General features: G+C 38.9%; 1 protein-coding gene and 2 long non-coding RNA genes across 3 annotated transcripts in view; 1 reads left to right on the top strand and 2 right to left on the bottom strand.

Moving 5' to 3' along the window:
- The first annotated feature begins 273 nt into the window (after positions 1-273).
- Positions 274-15,575, top strand: LOC118161319. The gene is made up of 3 exons (XR_004747943.1): positions 274-286; positions 14,704-14,711; positions 15,445-15,575. It is a non-coding gene; the product is annotated as an uncharacterized LOC118161319 (long non-coding RNA).
- Positions 6,550-19,656, bottom strand: part of LOC118161317 — a 28,113-nt gene continuing 15,006 nt past the window's right edge. The window contains exon 3 of the long non-coding RNA XR_004747941.1: positions 6,550-7,542. This is a non-coding gene — a long non-coding RNA (uncharacterized LOC118161317). The remainder of the gene's footprint in view (positions 7,543-19,656) is intronic.
- GDAP1 (ganglioside induced differentiation associated protein 1) lies at positions 6,876-18,200 on the bottom strand. Its single transcript, XM_035316543.1, has 6 exons — positions 18,034-18,200; positions 17,532-17,724; positions 16,193-16,366; positions 12,854-12,948; positions 12,264-12,378; positions 6,876-9,929 (listed from the first exon to the last, which is right to left on the bottom strand). Exons 1-6 carry the CDS (start codon positions 18,103-18,105, stop codon positions 9,547-9,549), a joined length of 1,032 nt encoding a protein of 343 aa, XP_035172434.1. The 5' UTR covers positions 18,106-18,200; the 3' UTR covers positions 6,876-9,546.

Genomic DNA, 19,656 nt, shown 5'->3' with positions numbered 1-19,656 from the left:
AAGTGAAAAATTTTAATATAAAAACTACACAAATAAGCACTTGCACTTCTATTGAACTTTCCATCTGGTGACGTTGGGGAAGCACTGAAACAGTGGGAGCCAGATTGAAGAACCACTGCTTATTATTTTGAACACTTTTTCAGAAGTCACATTGAACCTAGTCAGGCCACTTCCAGAGTAAGTTCAGTGAATGAGAAATTTACAATTGGTAGCCAGTGAATTAACTGGTCTGATCTAAGTTTTAGATAGTCTGAATATGAGACTCAAATAATAAAACTCAGAAAATGTTAGTGTAACTATAGAAAAAAAAACAAACAAACAAACAAACAAACAAACAAACAAACAAACCTTTCAACAAGCTTTTGTAAAATTAAACTTTTGCTTTTGGATGAATTACCAATCTATCAGACTGATCACTCTCACACCATGCTCTACGAGACATGCCCATTATATGCAAGTGGTTTAAGGAATTCTATTATGTGAAAATGACCTGTTCCTAAACCTTACCTTTGTACATTACTCCCACATGAACTGCATTATATATGGAAATTATATATTATATATGGACATTAACTGTGGGCCTGACCTCAGAGGTCCTAACTGCCCACAGTCTTACTGAGTTAGGTGAGAGCTTTAAATTCCCAGTAGCTTTGATAATTGGACTGATACATTCTCACATGCAGTCATGCAAAGAGCATTGTGTTAGAGATGAAGTATTCACCATAGTAAATGGATCTCTGTTATTTAAGGTCTGGAGAATTGGTATTGTCCTTTGCAGATTACTGCAAAAAACTTTCTTATATTTATCTGTGATAGAATTTGAGTGTTGATGAAATGTAAAGTTAGAAATATGTATGTATTTTCCTCATGGAAAGCTAGGAAATACCAGAAGTATCTGTCATATCAATTACAGCTAATGCCAGGCAGCTATTATTACCAAGAACTTTGCATTAGGGCATATAAAACTTGATAAATTCCCTACTTTTTTTAAGCTCAGCAAGCAATTAAATTAAACCATTTTGCTAGCCAGAGTCAGCCTGTGCAACTCCAATGTCCTTACACAAAGCACCGTAAATACAAATGGCAGCAGTGATATAATAGGCAACAATAAAATAGGCCATTATCTCATGGAAAAAAAATAAAATAAAATAAAAAAATATATAAAAAAATATAAGTCTGCCTAAGGTTTTGCCCTTTATTCTTTTTTTGAAAGGGACACCATCACCACTACCCCTACAATTTTCCTATTTCCATAGTCAAAGCTAAGACTCCACCAGCTCTGGTAAAACTGTTAAAATAAGGAAGCATTCTATTTCTGTTTTTTCTCATTTGTGACACAAGTATTTAACTCAATCCTACTGTATTCTTACAGTATTAGTGTTAATGACTATGTCTCATTTAGTTTTGTTAAGCACCTTTAGACTGCCAAATGGCCAGTACTGTTGAAGTACACCATATAATTGTGACACAGTAACAATGTTAGCCTCCTATTCCAAAATTCAATTCTGTGGTTACATGTCAACAAGACACAACATTACAAAAAGTGCCCACAGCCAGCAGAAGCCTCGGGAACTGCAGGTTACAGGGCAAACAACCCAGATTAGAACCACTCCTGCTCAAACAAAGATGAAGGACTGCAGTGTAGCAGAACCGCTTTTGAGGCAAGGTCTTGTGGAGAGATTAATTATAATACATAAATTAAACAAAAACATAATGTTTATTAATACCTAATAAATCATTAATGGACGTAAGCAGGGAAGTTACTTACTACTGTCCTGGATTCATGTTCTAAACTGTGGCTGAAATACAGAGTATCTCCTTAAACAGAATCAATAATGAATGAGTCAATGAACCATGTAAAAATAATACTTGTTTCCCAGCAGAAAGAACCCCCAACAAAACGGTGTTTGGTTATGCTCTCACACACAATAAGCACAGTCTCTTCTCTACCTGCTCATCAAAAGACTACATCCATCCTGTGATTATATCTTCTCCACAATACAGTATTACATGCACTGCAGCATAGCTTTCTATCATCAGGTGTGTATTCTTTATTCAAAATCAAAGACAATGAGAAATCATAAACCTTAGGGTAATCGGTCTGCTAATAGAACTTAGCTTTTTTCAGGTCCTGTTTCAGAGTCTCCATAGTTATTTTCCTGGTTCATTTTCTCTCCCATAACATGAAGGTGCTGAAGCATCAGCCTGAAGCATTAAGCTAAAGCCTGCATTTCAGCTCTAATTCTTGCTGAGGTAAGAGTTCTGCCTCTTTATGGTCCTTGCTGCACAGAAAGCTCTCTTGGTATCTCCTTTATGCAACATAATCTTCTGTATTTACCAAAACATGTTTTTCAGTTTGGAAGACCGAGAAAATTTTCCAGTCTTTCTTCAAGGCAGTTGGTCTGAGGAGAAAAGATATCTCCAGATATCTGCCTCTTTACTTCAAGATGTATCAAAGAAATTTCATGGTTGATCTGACTGGTACCTTGTCTTTATTGCCCCTGCTCTGAAGAGGCTGTCTTTGGGCTGTCTTGTGAATGTCAAGCACAAATAACTTAGCCTTATGTGTCCTTTTTTTTCCTTCAGTGTCTTTAAGAACAAGATATGAATATGCTTGAACATGTTAGGCACCTAGCTGTCCAAACACTTTGAGGGATTTCTGAGTTTAAGCATTGCCACTCGTGTTGGGTTAGAAGTTTGGTTTGCTTCTCCTCCCGCATTTCACACAAGGCTGGGGGATTGCAATGAATTTCATGCAGTTACTGCTGGACTTCCACCTCCATGGGCTGCTACAGATGGACAACTGCAGTCTCAGCTGACATTGCCAGTGTTGCTGTTCTGCCAGCCATTTAGGGAAGAATTTCATCTTTCCCTTTGTGCAAAAGAATCCTGAGAATTTCTTAGAATGCACAAGAATGGGTAGAACATTTATCCAGTATGCTAACATTAAGAAAATTAACTAAGCACAGTTATCTTTTAACTTTTATATACATATATATATGAGAAATATTTTGTCTTTTTGTTTGCTTAAGTTTCCTTATATCACAGTCACAATTTACACAACAATAGAAAAAATATTTACACAAAATAGAAAAAAGCTATAGCTTTTTGGTTCTCTTTCAAATCCAAAGAATAAAAAAAAAAATATGATGCTGCTCTGGAGTCAGTCCTAAACATACATTCTTGGACTTGTTTTAAAATAGTTCTTTATTCCAAAAATAACTCCATATTCCAAAATTTTTGATTCACTATGTGCTGCCCATCTTAGAAGCTTAAACAGCTTTTAAAAACTTAAGCTCTGCATGTATTCTTTGTTTCTGAAAGATATTGTGAAGCTTCCATCAACACTGGAACAGGTTGATTAAAACAAAACTTTTCAAGGCAAACACTTAAAACATGATTCATGGCATAATGACTTTAAAATCAAATTCAGGTCTGATGTAAGTAGCTGCAGCACTGATTTTTTTGTAATAATGACTCATACCAGCTCTGACTGTGGCTCTATTAGAAACTGCAATCTCGATACCTCCATTACTGCAACACTGGCCAATTTTGTTTCCTCCTTAACTTTTAATGGCTTCTGCCTCTGTGTTTTAGAGCAGTCTAAGACTTAGCACAATGGAAGAGTCCACAACTCATTAATGCACCAGATTTGGACAAAGGGCATCTGGCCTAAACTAGCACAGACTGCCTGTGAGTTCTAGTCTCTGGAACTATTCCTATTAAAGGAATCAACAAACTAAGCAATAAGTCCTTCTACTGCCTCTGGCTCTGGGGTGCAATCCAGACCTCTAGTTTGGTGTCAGGCTTATGATAAGGTGTCTGAGGAGAGTTATGCAGCTCAAAGCAGATGCTTTCATAGCACATTTCTGAACAGCAGTCCAACTTAAATATCTGTATTAGGGAGCAGGCTTCACTACACAGTCAAGAGACATACTTCTTCACAGCCTTTCCCTCCACTGGTTTCAGTTCAAGTGAGAGATAACAAATACATCCCACAAAGTGGCAATCCAGGAACCTTCGTCCACCACAGGACAGCCACCCACAGCTAAGCAAGAAGAAAAGATGATGGAGCCTCTCTGGTGCTGGACACCTACTGCTTCAGTTCATTTGTCCCTCAGAACCTGAATTCTTTCCTCTTTACTGTACCCATGTCATGCACCTAAAAATATTATTTCCATGAAGTCAGCATTTGCTAACTCCATTTTTAAATACAGCTGCCAGAGAAGGCTGCGCGGCAATCCTTGCTCTCTGTAGCATAGCTGAATGACTGCAGTCTCAGCCTTCCACTTGTTCAAACCATGCTTAATCAAAGGAATTGGTTCTGACTCCTCCAACGCCAGACATATTTTGTACTCATAAAGCACGCAGAAGAGGGAGTCTGACTCTGCAGCCTACTGAACAGGACACGTATCTACACAGGGGGAGCTTTTCTCTCTATTTCTGACATTTACCAACTTCACATTCATTTGGGGAGAAGGATTTCACTTTCTGTGAGGTAAATGCCTCAGCAACCAGGTGACAGAAGCAGTGGTTTTCTCACACCTGGTCTAGCCCCATGAATGACGTATTTTCTGTTGCACACTGATACTACCTGCTAAAATGCTTGAAGTTAGGTAACCATTATGAATAAAGTCCTAAATGAGCAATTTTCTGGATAGCAACTGTTTCTCAACAGACAGATCTTTTTGTCCAGTCTAAAAACAGTAGCATTCAGCTTCTGACTTGAATGATCAACTAATGATGCATATTAAACAACACAGCACCAAATGTGTGTGTTCTCATGCCTCTATATCCACAGTGTTAGCAATGGTATTGTATCCTGCTATAAAGCGACAGACAGCAGCTGATGATGTCTTATGTAGAAACAGAGTGAAGGGGAACACACACCCACACAGAACTATTCCAGTGACACCAACAGTCTGACTGGTTCCCTCTCTGCATGGTCCCAGCTCTGCCTGAAAAGCAATTTCCTTTAGAGAAGCTGCTTCTTTAGTCATAGATAGGCATGCAAAGAACATCTCCTTTAATCCTTTCCAGGCTGCTGGTGGGGACTGCATCTGCTTTCACAGAGGGATTTAGACAGTGTTTTCAATCCTATAAGCATTTCAAAAATTGCACAATAAAGCAGAGTTTGGACCAAGAAAGGATGATTATCATTTTGTTAATTTGAAAAAACTCAGTTATATTTTCATTTTAACTTTAGAACTGGATTTCATAAATAAATATAGTAATATATGTAACGGTCCATTAGCTGATTTTAGCAGAATAACCATGAAATGGATAAAAAGGGATATTATACAGAATATATATAAAGAATCTGAAGTAGATTAATATGGAATTATTCTCTCTGTGTTAGTTTACACAATACACATATATAAAATTATCTGCTTTTTAAACTGTAGTAAAATTAATGCTGATGTAATGCTAAAATGAAAATAGCTAGAATTCAAGTCTGCAAATTCCAACAGATTCTTCCCCCAACATCAAGCTTATCCACAGCTTAACTATTTAATGGTGCAACATTTTTAACAGCACATTGAATAAAGCACCACAATTGTAATTTAGAAATCAAAATGCTACTGAAGTACTGTATGAGTGAGTTAATAGTATTGTAAGAACTCTGGCTTCTGGAATTTCCTGAGTTTTGCGTGCCTGACTTTCTGACTTGGTATTGCACCAAGCCTAAAAACTTCCTTTTAAAGAAAGGAACGAAGAAAAAATATACTTTGGGATTTTTCTACCTACATTTGACTTCCTCAACTCATCTTGTAAATTGCCTAAATGTAGCTGCAGACCTCTTTGTCTAACATGAACTAAACAAAGAGGCAAATTTATTAAGGCGGCCTCAGTAAAAAATAATCAATCATATGCCTTATTGCAGAGCAGTGTTCTCTAGTTAGCTAGATCCACTATGTTTCACCTACTTTGTCTCCTGCCATTTCTAATCATCATGAATTAGACAAGGCATACCAGTCTGCTCTTTAAGTTTTAGTAGCTCCTTGCTCTGAAAATTAAGACTTAAGTCAACTAATAAATGCCTTTAAAAATATGATATGCAACAGTGGATATATGATTGTGAACCTGGACAAGGTATTTATATTCTTCCTACTTAACATCCCATCCACTCATTTCTTGTCCGTTTTGACAGAAGCTCTTCTCAGCAAGGGTTTCTGATTAATGCTAACATCAAGGCCACCTCAGAGTTGGTCCAGAGAACATACCTGTCACAATCTCCTGAAACTCAAGCCCTGTCAGCATTCTGATCCTAGGAACTCTGCTGACTTTCTAAATACTGAAAGAAAGAAGGCCACAAGTAAGTTCTGTTATTTATTCCTCTGCTTAACAAGAAAGATGATCCAATGCAGATTACTACAGTGCAAAACAAAAACTTATGGCCAGACTACCACTAGCTGGGGCACACTGGTTGGTCTCATTAACAACATTGATGTAGACACAGCTTATGTGTTTGTCACAATACCTCACAGAATGGAGCCCCCAGCTTCTGCAACTCAACAATATATGCCAAGAATCAGGATCACACTCAGAAAGATTTTATTTTACTTTTTTTTTTAACATGGATTAATTGAAAACACAAAAACCACTTGACCTCCTTTAAATAAATAGTTTTTTAACATTATTAACTAGCCTCTGTTGAGCTTCACGCATATACAGGTCAGAAAGATAACCAAAGAAAACTAGTGTTCTAACTGTTGTTTCCAGATACATGCAAGTCAATCTGTTGAACACCTTTTAAACTGAAATATCAGAGGCTTCATTCCTTGGACAGCATCAGACTCCTTACAGAAATATTGTGTGATCCTCAGATGTGCTCTGTTTTACTGAAAAAAAGAAGACATAAACCAGTCTAGAAAGTAGTTGTAGAATCTATATTTATTTTGCTGGTCCCACATACAAAGATATGACATGAAATGTATCTGATGCATGATACAAGAACAAATAGCAAATGAAAACCAGAAGATAGTTTGTTGTATCCAATATAAGTAACATCCAGAGATACTAGAGCAAAGAAAATCAGACAGACTGAAAAGAAAATTTATAAGCACCACACAAAAGGTACTCCGCACAAAGAGTCATACATAGCATATGTGCTTCTAAATTTCATCCTATTTCAACAAATTTAATCGTGGATAAGCCTTTTGCTGCCACCTGTACAGAAACCAATGTTGCTTCCCATAGTACTTCAGGGCAGTGAAAATAAGCAGCCTATCGAATAGAACAGAACTTTATTAAAACTGGGAACCCAAACTTTTCTCAGTAAGTTTTATCCACACTCTTTCTTGCAGACAAGAAGTTTAATTGTAACTCAGTGACATTCGTTTTAAAGTGACTTATCACATAAACTGTGCCCTCTGTTGGACAATCCTATTTATCCAGTGTAGAAACTACTCACAAGTGTAAATTATGGATATTAACAAACTAGCCTGCAGCAGACCGAAGCAGTTGTTTCTACGCTCTTGAGACACTGCTATTTTGATGAGGCTGCTCACATCATCCATTTTACACTGAAATGAGATTTTGCTCGTGAAAACATCTGTGATCTGCACATCTGAGGCATGCCACAGTGTAGCCCTAGAGGACCACTGACACCTGGTGGTCAATTCAGTCCTTCCCAATAATATCTGCAGATCCTGCAAGCAATGAGTGCTAGCTGAAGTACACAGACGACTGGGGTTTGGGGGGGAAGTAAAACTACACAACTTCATTAATAGCCAGTATCACAGGGCATGGGGCTGGTAGTGTAAACTGAACTAGTGCATCTTCTGGAAATATGTGTGTTCTGATCTACAATTAACACATTAAAAAAGGGGGGGGGGGGAGGAAGAAGTGAAATGTAAATTTATCCGCCAGAGAGCTGTCATACATAACGAATTTCACTGTGACTTGATTGGATTGTATTTTACAGATGACCTGTCAGAAAGACATGCTGAGGAAGTTTTACGTTACAGGGCTCACTCTGTGTTTATTAACTTAGTGTAATTTGTTGGTTACACCTAAAAGCAGATGAACTGCAAACAAACAAATTCAGTTAAAGCTGCCAGAATATCAGAGTATTGTTGGATTAAACTTACACAAAGTTTTTCTAATAGAGCAGATTAAAATCATCAAATCATTGAAAACAAATGAAATAGAGTTATATAAAACTGACTTTTTGATTTAAAAAAATGCTTCCAGGTAAGATTTTCTCATTAATGGAAAGGATCTATGAGATTTAGGTCTTATTTTGTTAGAGAACTTACAAAATACTAAGTGGGAGTATTCAATAATTTTATCCACTTTGATATTGGCAAGAGAGTTAAAACTGGCAAGACAGAAACTTCTCTGCTCTCCCCAGCAAACCTGAGTGAGGGTCTTCTCAGTGCTCAAAAGTAATTATAGGGGGTGACCTATATTTTCATTTATCACCAATATGACACCTCTCCCTAAGTAAACTGATTGCTAAATTACTGTTTCCCTTTAAATCTAGGCTACCCAACCAGGCTTAAATATAGTTAACTATTTTAAATTACTTCTACAAAAGGCGTTGTTGTGCATACATTATCTTGTTGGCTGTGGCACGTTGTGAGCAAACGTTTCATAGAGGCACATGCAATTAGTAACATAGCTACGTGGTGTGCAAAAAACAGCCAGTGCTCAGAGTGGAATCAAGAGGTACATGGGACACAGAAGACAGTATCAAGCCACCAGAAGAGCAGAAGAGAGAAGGAGCAGACAGGAAAGAAAGTAGGAAATGTGCACTGATATGACTAAGCCAGGGCTGGTAGCTGAGCTGACTATCTGGCTGGGCCAAAAGCTACCCAAAAGACATTTAAAAGACAAGCATCAGGTTTTTCTCACCCATCTGTGTACCAATGGAAGTCCGGAATCTGCTGACTGCTGGTGCCTCTACAGAATTTCACCTGTGTGGCCCACAAATTATTCACATTTATATGCGTTTCAGGTCTCTTCCTACACTACTGCATGAACATGCTATGAAAAAAGTGGCTCTACAAGGTTGCTTTGTAACACATTCCTAAAGGTCCAACCAAGACATTCATCAGTACAGAGACACTTAGCTTTGAAGGCACTGAGCCTGTGTTCCACTCAAATCCTACTCCGAGCATTTAAGCTAAGTGCTGTTTTCAGTATTTCAGTGCTTGTTTCTGCACAGTAATGCATTTCACCCACAGTGAAAAGCTGTCACATTGCTGCATACCTATTAAATAAAACATTGTAATTAGGTCAGCTATTGAGTAAAGAAGATTGAAACAATAACCACTTCAACAAAACACCATCGGAGCCCTTATACCTCCTCATCTAAAAATAAAGTATCTTCTTGCCTTTGTTGTCACCCCCCAACATACATTTTCTGCAAATATCTTAGCAATGCCAATCCAATTATACAACAGCAGGAGATGATTACTGTGTGACAATGTTCTAATTCACAGATATAGCCTTTCTTATATGCTTGTATTTTACTGGGGATAGTCTCCTAGTGGGGCAGAGGTAGAGATGACCTCCACTCACCACCAGGGACAAACAGGTCTAAAAATAATTTTGTCTGGTTCTAATTGACAACATCATGTTGGCAAATCTCTTCCGAAGACACACGAAAGCAAAATAAGCCATTCCCGCCAGCGTGCCGACCAGCAGGGTGGTGCCAAGAACTCTGGGTGCTCTTTTCTTGGCCACTCGAAACGCAGTTGGCAGAACTGCTGAGATTAATATATTGTTGACGTGTCCTAAAACTTTGTAAAATGCTTTTCTCTTCACAACGCGCTCGTAATAGGCTTCCAAGTTGGGCCGTTTTCCATTTCCCCAGTTTCTTCTTGCTAAACCCAGAAACTTCAGCCGATGTAATGTGACAGCAAGTGACACATCTGCCAAACTGAAGAATTCACCACAGAGCCAAGGCTGACTTCCATCTTCTAATCAGATGATAAAACATACAGAATTAGTAGCTGATGGCATACAAACACACATAGAAGCCTGCATGGGCCAAGATGTAGTTTAGTGTTATTTCAAGATGTTAATAAACAACACCAATACTTCAGCTAAGCTATGACGTTAATAATTTAACATTTTACCAATCTTCTTCCCATTGTTCACACCCTCTCTCCACTGTTTATGCAGTAACATAAAGGTTCAGCAGCCTGGCCTAAATTTGTAAAGGAAAAAAGAGCCACATTTCAGGTTCTTAAATTAAACCCTGTATCAAACACTTATTTTCCTCAAGTGCATTTCTCAAATCTGGATTAAATGAAGCAGGAGTGGAAAAGGAGGAAGGCGGGTTAGCTTTTGCTCAAGAGCTACCATTTGCCTTCAGAATTTATCATCTTGTCCGTGTAACTCAACTCTATGGTATTCACTCAAGAGCTTCTAATTTGCTACAGACTTTCAAGTCAAGAAGAAATGAGTCTGGTGACTGATCTGCACCAAACACATCAGCTCAGCAAGAAAATAGTTTGTGCTACCTGTCCTTCCTTTGTGCCTTTCTTGACCCAAAACCTTGTTGTCTACACTGAGATGTTTGAGAACTGATGGATGTTCACACTGTCCACCATTACTCAGGAGCACAGCTGGAGACCTCAGGCTCCCTCTCTAGTCAAAGGAAAGAGGCTAATCTTCCTGAGATGACTCAGAGCACGCACTGCTAGGCAGCATCACACCTCTAATTTCAGTGAGATGAACCCCAATCTGAAGGGGCTTATTTGTACTGACTGTACAGGGAGCTTTTGAAACCTAGGATATGAAGTTAGGTATCTAGCATAGCTGCCAGTGTGAGCACTCTGCTCTAGCTTAGATCTCAAATGGAACTATGTAATTCCCTCCTCATTTGCAACATTTTGCAGTTTTTCCCATGCTGCAGGGATACAGAGCCACTGGCATGAATGTTCACCTGCACCTCTGCAGAAGCAGAGGAACTCTGCAATATCCCTGTCAACCCATTTGGCACCTGAGGAAAGCACACCTCAGTAGAGCACGCCATTGCTATCTATCCATTTCAACCAGCTATGTAGGTCTGGAAGAAAGAGAGAGTGTGTCCTATTTTGCTAAAAGGATAATTTGGGATTAACCCAGTGCATTAAGGTGATAGGAAGGAAGACCACAGAAGGTAAGCTATGTGAAAGAAAGAGGTCTGCAGTAGCAGCAGCGATAAGTGAATGAAGGATCTCAGCAGTAAAAGCAGCAGACATGCAGAGATTGGTCTTCAGCTGACAGAAGCACTGTTCTCAACCCCCCAAAATGTCAATACCTCAGACAAAATTCAAATAGGTATTTAATAGTTGTACGTTTTAATAAATCCTGTGAGCTTGTCAGTTTTCACAAACTTATCACTACCATACCAGCTGACTCATTGGAAAGTTTATTTAACAGAAAAAGCAAGGGGCTGCTGGGAATGGTGACAAACTGTTTGCCAAACAAAATACTACTATCCTGTGTGAGCTAAACCACTTTCCACGCCTCTTTAACTGTTGAGTCAGTAGAAAATTTATCCTCGATTTTCAATTGCTGTTTCAAATCTACTGTTTTAATAGTAACCAATAACTATTACAGCAGCTATTTATAGAGCCAAATGCACCGTTATTGATCTGAGCAGATGCAGTTGATATTGACTGCTGCTTCATTCAGCTCCCAGTGAAGCCAGAGGAAGGATTCCTACTGGCTCCACTGGGAACTGTACTAAACTCTCAATAAGAAGATAACTAATCCAATTGAAACAAAATTCAACTTGTATTTAGGTGGATGGCAGGTAAGCACCACTGCTTTTCAAGACAGTGTGGGGTTGCTCCAACAATCAGAGTGCTTACACAGATTACTAATTCTGCACATGCCACAAATTCCAGCACCCCAAGTATGTACAGTATTTAAAAAAGGTCTTAATTTTAAATTATTTGTGTTTAACATTAAGGTCACAAACATTATAGTAGTGAACTCAATCCTACAACTACAACATCAAGAATAACATTTGTAGCTAGAGTTTTTCTTGTCTTGTTTACAAATGGCTGCAAAAAATGTGCAGCCAATTATACACTGCTGAAAATCTGACCAAGCACTAAGACTTCCACTCACTAACAGCAGCAGTAAACTGAACGAGTATTTAAAATTAGTATTGATCTGTTCAGTGAACCTTGATCAGTGCATGCTTAAAGTACCTATTTGGATGCACTAATGATAGTGCTGTAATGGTGCTGTCAGTTGGTTTACTCAGTCTTGCCAAACATAAGGATCAAGACGATTTAGCAAGAATAATTCCTTACCTGGTGTTTCCTCATTTCGCCGCTGCAGTTCAGTCTCAACCTGATCCAAAACTTTCTCCAGTTCATCCAGTATTTTCTTTAGGTATTTTATATTATCATGATCCAGCAGTTTAGACTAAACATATATATAGGTTAGTGTTTTAATCACTGTATAGAGTTTATACTTTCGTAAGAGAAACTTCTACTTAGATATGACAGTACTTAGTCATAAAATGTGATTTTCTCAACATAGTCAGCTGGATGCCATTTGGATACTCATAACAATTCAAATAACACCAAAAAAAAAAAAAAAAAAAAACATTAGAGATGTCAGATATTGATGTCTGCCTCAACCTGCAGGGCACTCAACAACCCAACACCACCACTGTTGTGTACTTACCTCTGAAGTCTGTGGGACCAGTACAAAAATTCAGCACACACTTGAAGCGTGTAGCTGATTTGGGGGATAGAGTGCTTCACACCTTGCAGGGTTAAATCACTGAGTGACTATACTGGTAATGACAGGTGAAACAAATGTTTGTAACGTGACAGCAAAAGTCTCACACTAACAACCTGGTAATAAAGGGGTGGAACACAAGGAGTTTTCTTACTTTAAGGCGCTTCTGTTTTGCTATATAGGCATCTTGAAGGTCTGGATTTTCTTCCGCAAGTTTCTTCAACTCTGATTCTGTGTTACTTATTTGGCCTGATACAAAAGACAAAGGAATGACATTAGATATCCAAATACCCATACTTCAATCCCCAGAAAATAATCAATACTTTGTGTAAAAATATCACATCAAAGAAATGGGAAGTAGTACTTCAATGAAGCACCCTTGCCAAGCTGGAATTCAGAAATATCGTTGTTTGGAAAACTTAACTGCTGCCTAAGTTGACCCCACCAAACCTTCTGCTCATCAGTCTGCAATAAGCTGTATAATGTGGTGATCTGTCAGGCAATGAGGGAGTTCCTGTTATTATTTTTATCTTATTCAGATAAAATAATTTTGCTGCTAACAACTATGTTAAATCCCTGAAATTCTACTACAAATACCCCATGTCCCTGATTTTTTTTGTGCCTCAATTCCTGGGTTCCCAACATACTTTTCATGCTGTAAATATGCAGACGGGCCCATAGTGAGATTTTCAATAATGCCATTGCAGGTCATGTGCACAACTCCACAACAAAAGCCTAAATGCTATTGAAGATAGAACTAATATGTTTTCAGTCAATTAATATGTGAATCTATATCCATAGATTTTGGAAACATTTATTATGGAGTATATGGATGCACTAGAAAAATGTTTGTTACATGGCTTAAAGAAATAAAGGTGTTAAAAATTCAGATAATTTTATTAATTTCTGTTACACATGTATAGCCTTTTCTCTCCTGAATATAGGGCTTTGCTTGAAAATGACATACTTGCAAGCCTAGGGCATCGAAAGATACTGCATAAGAAGTTATCTCCTAAAAATAAATATTTCTAGTAATAAACTGAGAAGAGAATAATTATAGGGCGTGAACCACCTCTTACTTGTACATGGTAATTAATTCCAATTAAGTCTTTTAAATTGTACTGATAAAAACTTGCTACAGAATAATGAACTCACTGTTTTATACATTCTTTGTTTCAGCCTGATGTGACTGTGAAAGCCATCTTTCAACATAGTATATGAAGAAGTTGAAGAATTTAATCACACAACTAAAACCTTCTATATGCAATTAATTACTTAATTGAGTTTGGTATGCATAAACAATACATAACTGGCTGATGGGTTATTATATCTAGCACTATGAAAAACATCAGCTTTTCAAAGCTGAAAACCATCTGGGAAAAGTTTGAACAAGCAATGAGACTGAACAATGGAATTGTTTAGGAACATCTATGTGCTGTTCAAACAATGCCTGAAATGAAAAAAGCAGGCTCTGCTTTAAACATAAAAAGATATGAAAACTTCCCAATTTAGACAAGCGGTAATTTTATCTCTACCAACATAAATGTGTGCGTATACGTGCCTGTGAACTGACAACAGTTAAAACCAACTAGAAGCAAGAGGGGAAAACACATACGGTCAACAGAACAAAAGTCAACGTTGGAAAATGAACTGTAAAGACGGCACTAACTATTGCCATGTGAAAACAGAAAAACTACCAATAATGCCTATGAGTAAATCAGAATTGCTCAGTAAACATCTATCATCCACATTTGGGGTGGGGGGAAGAAGTACACTGATAATTCACATTACTTCAGTAAAAAAAGAAGACTAACTATGCTTATTGAAATTACCTATTCAAGACCAAAACAGATACTTTCTATACAAATTTTACTTTTAAATAGCCATAGATAATTGGAACAACAACGCTGACTTTTGAAATGCTCAAGAAGTTTCCAGCAGACAAAAAAGAAACTAATACCATGCTAATATTTTATAAAGGATAACTCATGTAACTATAAGGAGAAATAATCGTGTGACTTTACTTCTGACAAAATAATGGGGTGGCTGACAGGAGCTGAAAATTTTATGGAGGAGGATAAAAGTTTGTTGGAAATAGAGTTTCTAAAGCTCACACAGCATCTTCTGTGATGTTATAAATTTGGTTATATTATATTTAAAAGTCTCTGCAGTATTTGACTTTGTTCTGTGGAGCATTCTAGAATACAATACAAAAAATGAACATGATATATAACTGACCATTGACTGACAAAAAAAAATCAGATCTCAAAACATAACTGCAAAGAGGGAATCATCATCCAGTGGAGTTCTCAGGATTAAATTCCTCGTCTGTATTCATTTCCTTTCTTAATACTTAGGAGGAAACATAAAAGTGTTAATTAAAGTTTGCCACAGTATTAAGATGTTCAGGGACATAACTTAAGAAAAAACATGAGGTGATAGCCAGTAGTTGGACTGGGTGATAACTTGGGCCTAAGAAACCAATACCTGCTTCAATACAATCCAATACAAAATATAATTTGAAGCAAAAGATGCAGTCCAGAAAAGGTACAGGTTATGTTTCTTGTAGAGAGAGCTGCAAGTCTGCAAGCAGTTCTGAAAAGCTAGGTCATCATTTATCATCAGCTGAACAGGGATTACCCATATAATTCTGTAATATAAACAAGAATAAAGAATTAAATATTATCTCCAAATTGATACCAAAGGGAAAACAATCTGAAGTCCAGTTCTGGTGTCCAAACTCAGAAAAAAAAAAATCTATGAGAACTGAAAGATTATTTGCCAAGGTTTTTTCTCCTGAGTACCACTGAACTTTTTTAAAAACTAAATATTTCTGAAAACTAGTGGATTTGAATCAGGAGTTCATTTAAGGAGGTTCTCTCATACAGGACACTGGGCTACAAAACCTGCAGCTATTGCTTCTGCTCATATTTTTCCATGGGAAAATGCTATGTGTAAAAAAGTCCTCCAGGTAAAATACGGACTCCAGGGAAGTCAAAGGACATTTTACCACTGATTCTATCAGACCTACACTTCATTCTTTACCCTGGTTCTATACTGCTATGTTATTTGCACCCAAGACTTTGGTTTAAATTGTACTTCAACAATTTCCATTTGCCAGATGAACCTAGACTACTTCTTTGCACTGCTGTTCCCTGGAAATTTCTTTATAAGTATAAACAACAAGATCAGAAATTAAAATATTTACAGCTGTCACAGCTGTCATTTTCTGCTATGCACAAGAAACATATTTTCCAGCATTAGAAAAACTAATTCCACACACACCTCAAAAATGACACTTCCTCTTTTCCATTTTCAAATCATAACACTACGAAATCAGTAAAAAGTATATGCAAAAATCATCCAGGACCAAAATATTAAAATCAGAGATACATGCTCAATATATTCTGCTTAAGGCACACTAGAGGCACAAGATGAATGTAATCCAACATCTTACTAAATGATACACATTCAGATCTATACCAGTACATACTACGAATTCTGCTTGTAGCATAGGCTGGAATCATGGAGTCCACTGTTAACTCGGGGTGGAGGATGCAGCCATGTGTGTAGGCGTCCATAGGCAAGGAGTCTAAAAGCTCTCTGTAGTGTTGCACCCTTGGATAATACATGCTCCCTTCTTCTGGCATTAATCTTGGCACTTCCTCTGCAACACAGATACAAAATAAAAGTTAGAAAAGAATCATGCAACTGATCAAAAGTTGTACTTCCAACATGACCTCAGTTATTTCTACTAGCACAAATGACACAGCCATCGAGAGCTTCTCTCTTCCCCAATGTCATTCAATAGTGTTATCAGGGCTCAGCAAAACGTATATATGTAATGCTTTATTTTAACCATTTGAATAATTCCATTCCTATGCAGCAACCCATGTAAGCATGTATTAAGAGGCCTTCAAACCAGAGAATTCAGCGTGTATGTTGTACTTGTAGGGTTGGGGGATCGTGGCACACAACCCTTCAGCCCTCTCACAACGCAGGTTCTGATAAGGTACTACACCTGAAACATTACGACAGCTGTAATCCTGTAAAAACTGAGGTACAGGAATCCCACTCAAAACTTCATAGTAAGTATTCCCACACACCACTGAGTTTTACTCTACCCTCAATCTACCCAGGCCCTGTCTCTTCATTTGACCAAAACGTCAGTATAAAATGCATATCATGTTGGCCTAACAGCAAAATTTTCTTCACTCCTCAGAAACCAAAACCCCTGAAACACAAAATGCCACCTCTTCACACCTAAAATAATACAGGTCTGCATTTCCTTAAAAATTGAGGCAGCTTATTTTTCAGCAATACAGACATAAAGAGTTTCAACAGCAATCACTTGCAAGTATTTTCTCCCTACTTTTTTTTTTTTTTTTTCCCCAAAAGATTTTTCTGGAATTAACCAGTAGCATAAATTATTCTTTTTTTTATTATTATTTTCTTGCTGAAAAGCAGGGTCTGTCTGGACAATGGCTGGCACTGTGCAACATTATTTTCAGTGGCAGCCTCGGTACAGAATTAGCACAGCACTGTGCTGTCATTTTATCGGTGTCTCTGTGCCACCAGAACGGGTAAGAATGACAGAGGCGTTTCTTTGAAATGGAGCGTCTTGTGAAGGTACCACAAGGTCACGATCTGTTCATTTTAAAGGAAGGTGTTTTTATCCCATATCACCAGCTACCAGAAAAGCCCATTTACCTGTGGGATTATAAATATTTTGTGCTCATGAACAAAACAAACATGAAGTGATACAGAACTGACTCTGACACTGCTGCAAAATACATGGGAAAGATGGCACACCAAAACGTCTTTGGGATTACCATCTATAAATGTTGCTTCAAGGTAATCGATAATCTGGGTGGCCTCACAAATAATATTTTCCCCGTGGATAAGGACAGGCACTTCTCCAGACGAATTTAAACGCATGAACCACGGCTCATTGTGTTCGCTCAGGGGCAGATTTACGTCGTGTTCTTCACACTTGAGGGCTTTTTCTGCAATTGCCAAGCGCACCTGAAAAGGCATTGCCAGAGAATCAGGCAATATCCCGAGCTGGAAGGGACCCACAGGTATCACGGAGTCCAGCTCCTGGACCACCCAAAAACCAGACCATGTGTCTGGGAGCGCTGTCCAGACGCTCCTTCAGCTCCACGAGCTCGGTGCCGTGACCGCTGCCCTGAGGAGCCCGTCCCAGAGCCGGGCCCTGCAGGGCCCCTCCCTCAGCCCGCCGCGCCCCGGCCCGCCCGCAGCCACCTCCCCCTCACCGCGCGGCTTCGGCAAATGGAGGCGGCTTTGAGCCCCCCTCGCCTGGCTTCGCCTCACCTTCTGCGAGGAGAAGGACTGCGTCCAGTGGTACAGCACCAGCGGCGCAGCCGCCCCGCCGGGCCCCGCCATCCCCGGCCGCCGTTCCGGGAGCCGAGCGGGCGGTGGCGCGGCACGGCACGGCACGGCACGGCACGGCACGCTGCGCAGCGCCGGGCGGGGCAGGAGGCCGGGGCCTGCTCCGGGAAATTAAACGAAGGGGGAAAGTAAACGAAGGGGCTGCAGGGGGGGTAACGGGGATGCTGCTCGCCCCCAGCTGGCCCCTGCCTGCGGGGAAGCCGCCCGCAAACCCGCCCGAGGGAGGCGCCGAAAGATGGAGGAGCAGGTTAAAAGGTCACAGGGCGTTTTTAAATATCGTCGTTTTTGTATTTTTTCTTGAACAGGTATTTTCACCGTGAATGTCAAGAACAATGGCATCGTGCTCTCAGGGAGAAAAAAAAAAAAAAAAAAAAAAAAAAAAAAACAGCTCTTGAATCAGACCATATGGGCATACATAACCCATTGCTAAATGCACATCATTTGTAGCCAAAGCAAGGAGAAATAAAAATGTAGAATACTACAAATTGGTTTTGCCTCTGGCTGGGTCCTTTCAATGTCAAGAGACAAGGCTTCTCAATTTTATATATTTTTTAGACAATGTCAAGAAAAATTGAACTGGTGCGGGGGGTACATGAAGTCCTGTAAAGCATTTGATTTAAACAAACAAACAAACAACCCACAGCTTCCAAAGCAAGCAAACAAACAAAAAACACTTGCTCTGTATCTCACCCCACCCTGTAGGTGGTTCAGGAGGTGCAGTTGCTGATCACGTCTCAGGGATGAGGCCTGCACCACCCGCTGCGTCAGGGCAGCGAGGAGAGCTGGCGGGGCCATGCAGAGGAACGCTTTTTGCTTCGCTTTGCCCTCCCCATCGGGGAGGCAGGGAAGGTGACGGCATCAGGTGAGCTCAGGGAACCCATGCACACGGCCAGTTTCTGTGTACCTGATGAATCCTGCGGGCAGCGACCCGAACCGAGCAGTAAGTTGAAAGCTACGTTCCAACAAGGAGTACATTTGATTTTATGGGAAATTTTGGCTAATGTTAAGCAAGGAAATGAATATAAATCACTGAAAGAGACAATTTAATAGACAAATCTTATACATCAAAAGGGATGAGCATAGGATTTGAGCCCTAAACTTGCAGGAAGTGAGGCCTATGATTATTTTATTAAGGATATCACATCAACCATATGCAAACAGTCTGCAATCAAGTGTGAATTCTTTATTATGACATTCTAAAAATACGTTTTATTAGTTAACATTGGGGGCAAATGTAAGCCTACTATCTTGGGAAAAGAGTTCAGAAGTAATATAATAACTCACATATCCATGTATGCAGCAAGATTACACCATATGGGAACATTAAAGCTTAAATCAGAAACCTCTGAACCTCTTCAAACATACATTAAAAGTCTTTTAAATACTTCACCTTTCCCAATAAATAACATTTAAAACAAATTAAAATGAATTCGTAAGGAACCATGAAATGACAAATAACAGCAAAGATTTCATTTTATTTAGACTTTAATAAAATGTTTTGCATTGTGTTCTAACATCCAAACATTTAAAAATGATACACCTTAC

The sequence above is a fragment of the Oxyura jamaicensis genome, chromosome 2, assembly GCF_011077185.1.
Source record: "Oxyura jamaicensis isolate SHBP4307 breed ruddy duck chromosome 2, BPBGC_Ojam_1.0, whole genome shotgun sequence".
NCBI lineage: Eukaryota > Metazoa > Chordata > Aves > Anseriformes > Anatidae > Oxyura > Oxyura jamaicensis.
Note: the sequence above shows the minus strand (reverse complement) of the source record. Positions and strands in the feature narration are given on the sequence as shown.

Excerpts from the sequence above, each read along its gene's own strand:
- GDAP1 (XM_035316543.1), bottom strand. The coding sequence starts at position 18,105 with ATGGCGGGGCCCGGCGGGGCGGCTGCGCCGCTGGTGCTGTACCACTGG. Across the intron at positions 16,367-17,531 it reads TGAAGCAACATTTATAGATG|AGGAAGTGCCAAGATTAATG; the intron begins GTAATCCCAAAG and ends TCTGTGTTGCAG. Across the intron at positions 12,379-12,853 it reads CAAAACAGAAGCGCCTTAAA|TCTAAACTGCTGGATCATGA; the intron begins GTAAGAAAACTC and ends ATATATGTTTAG.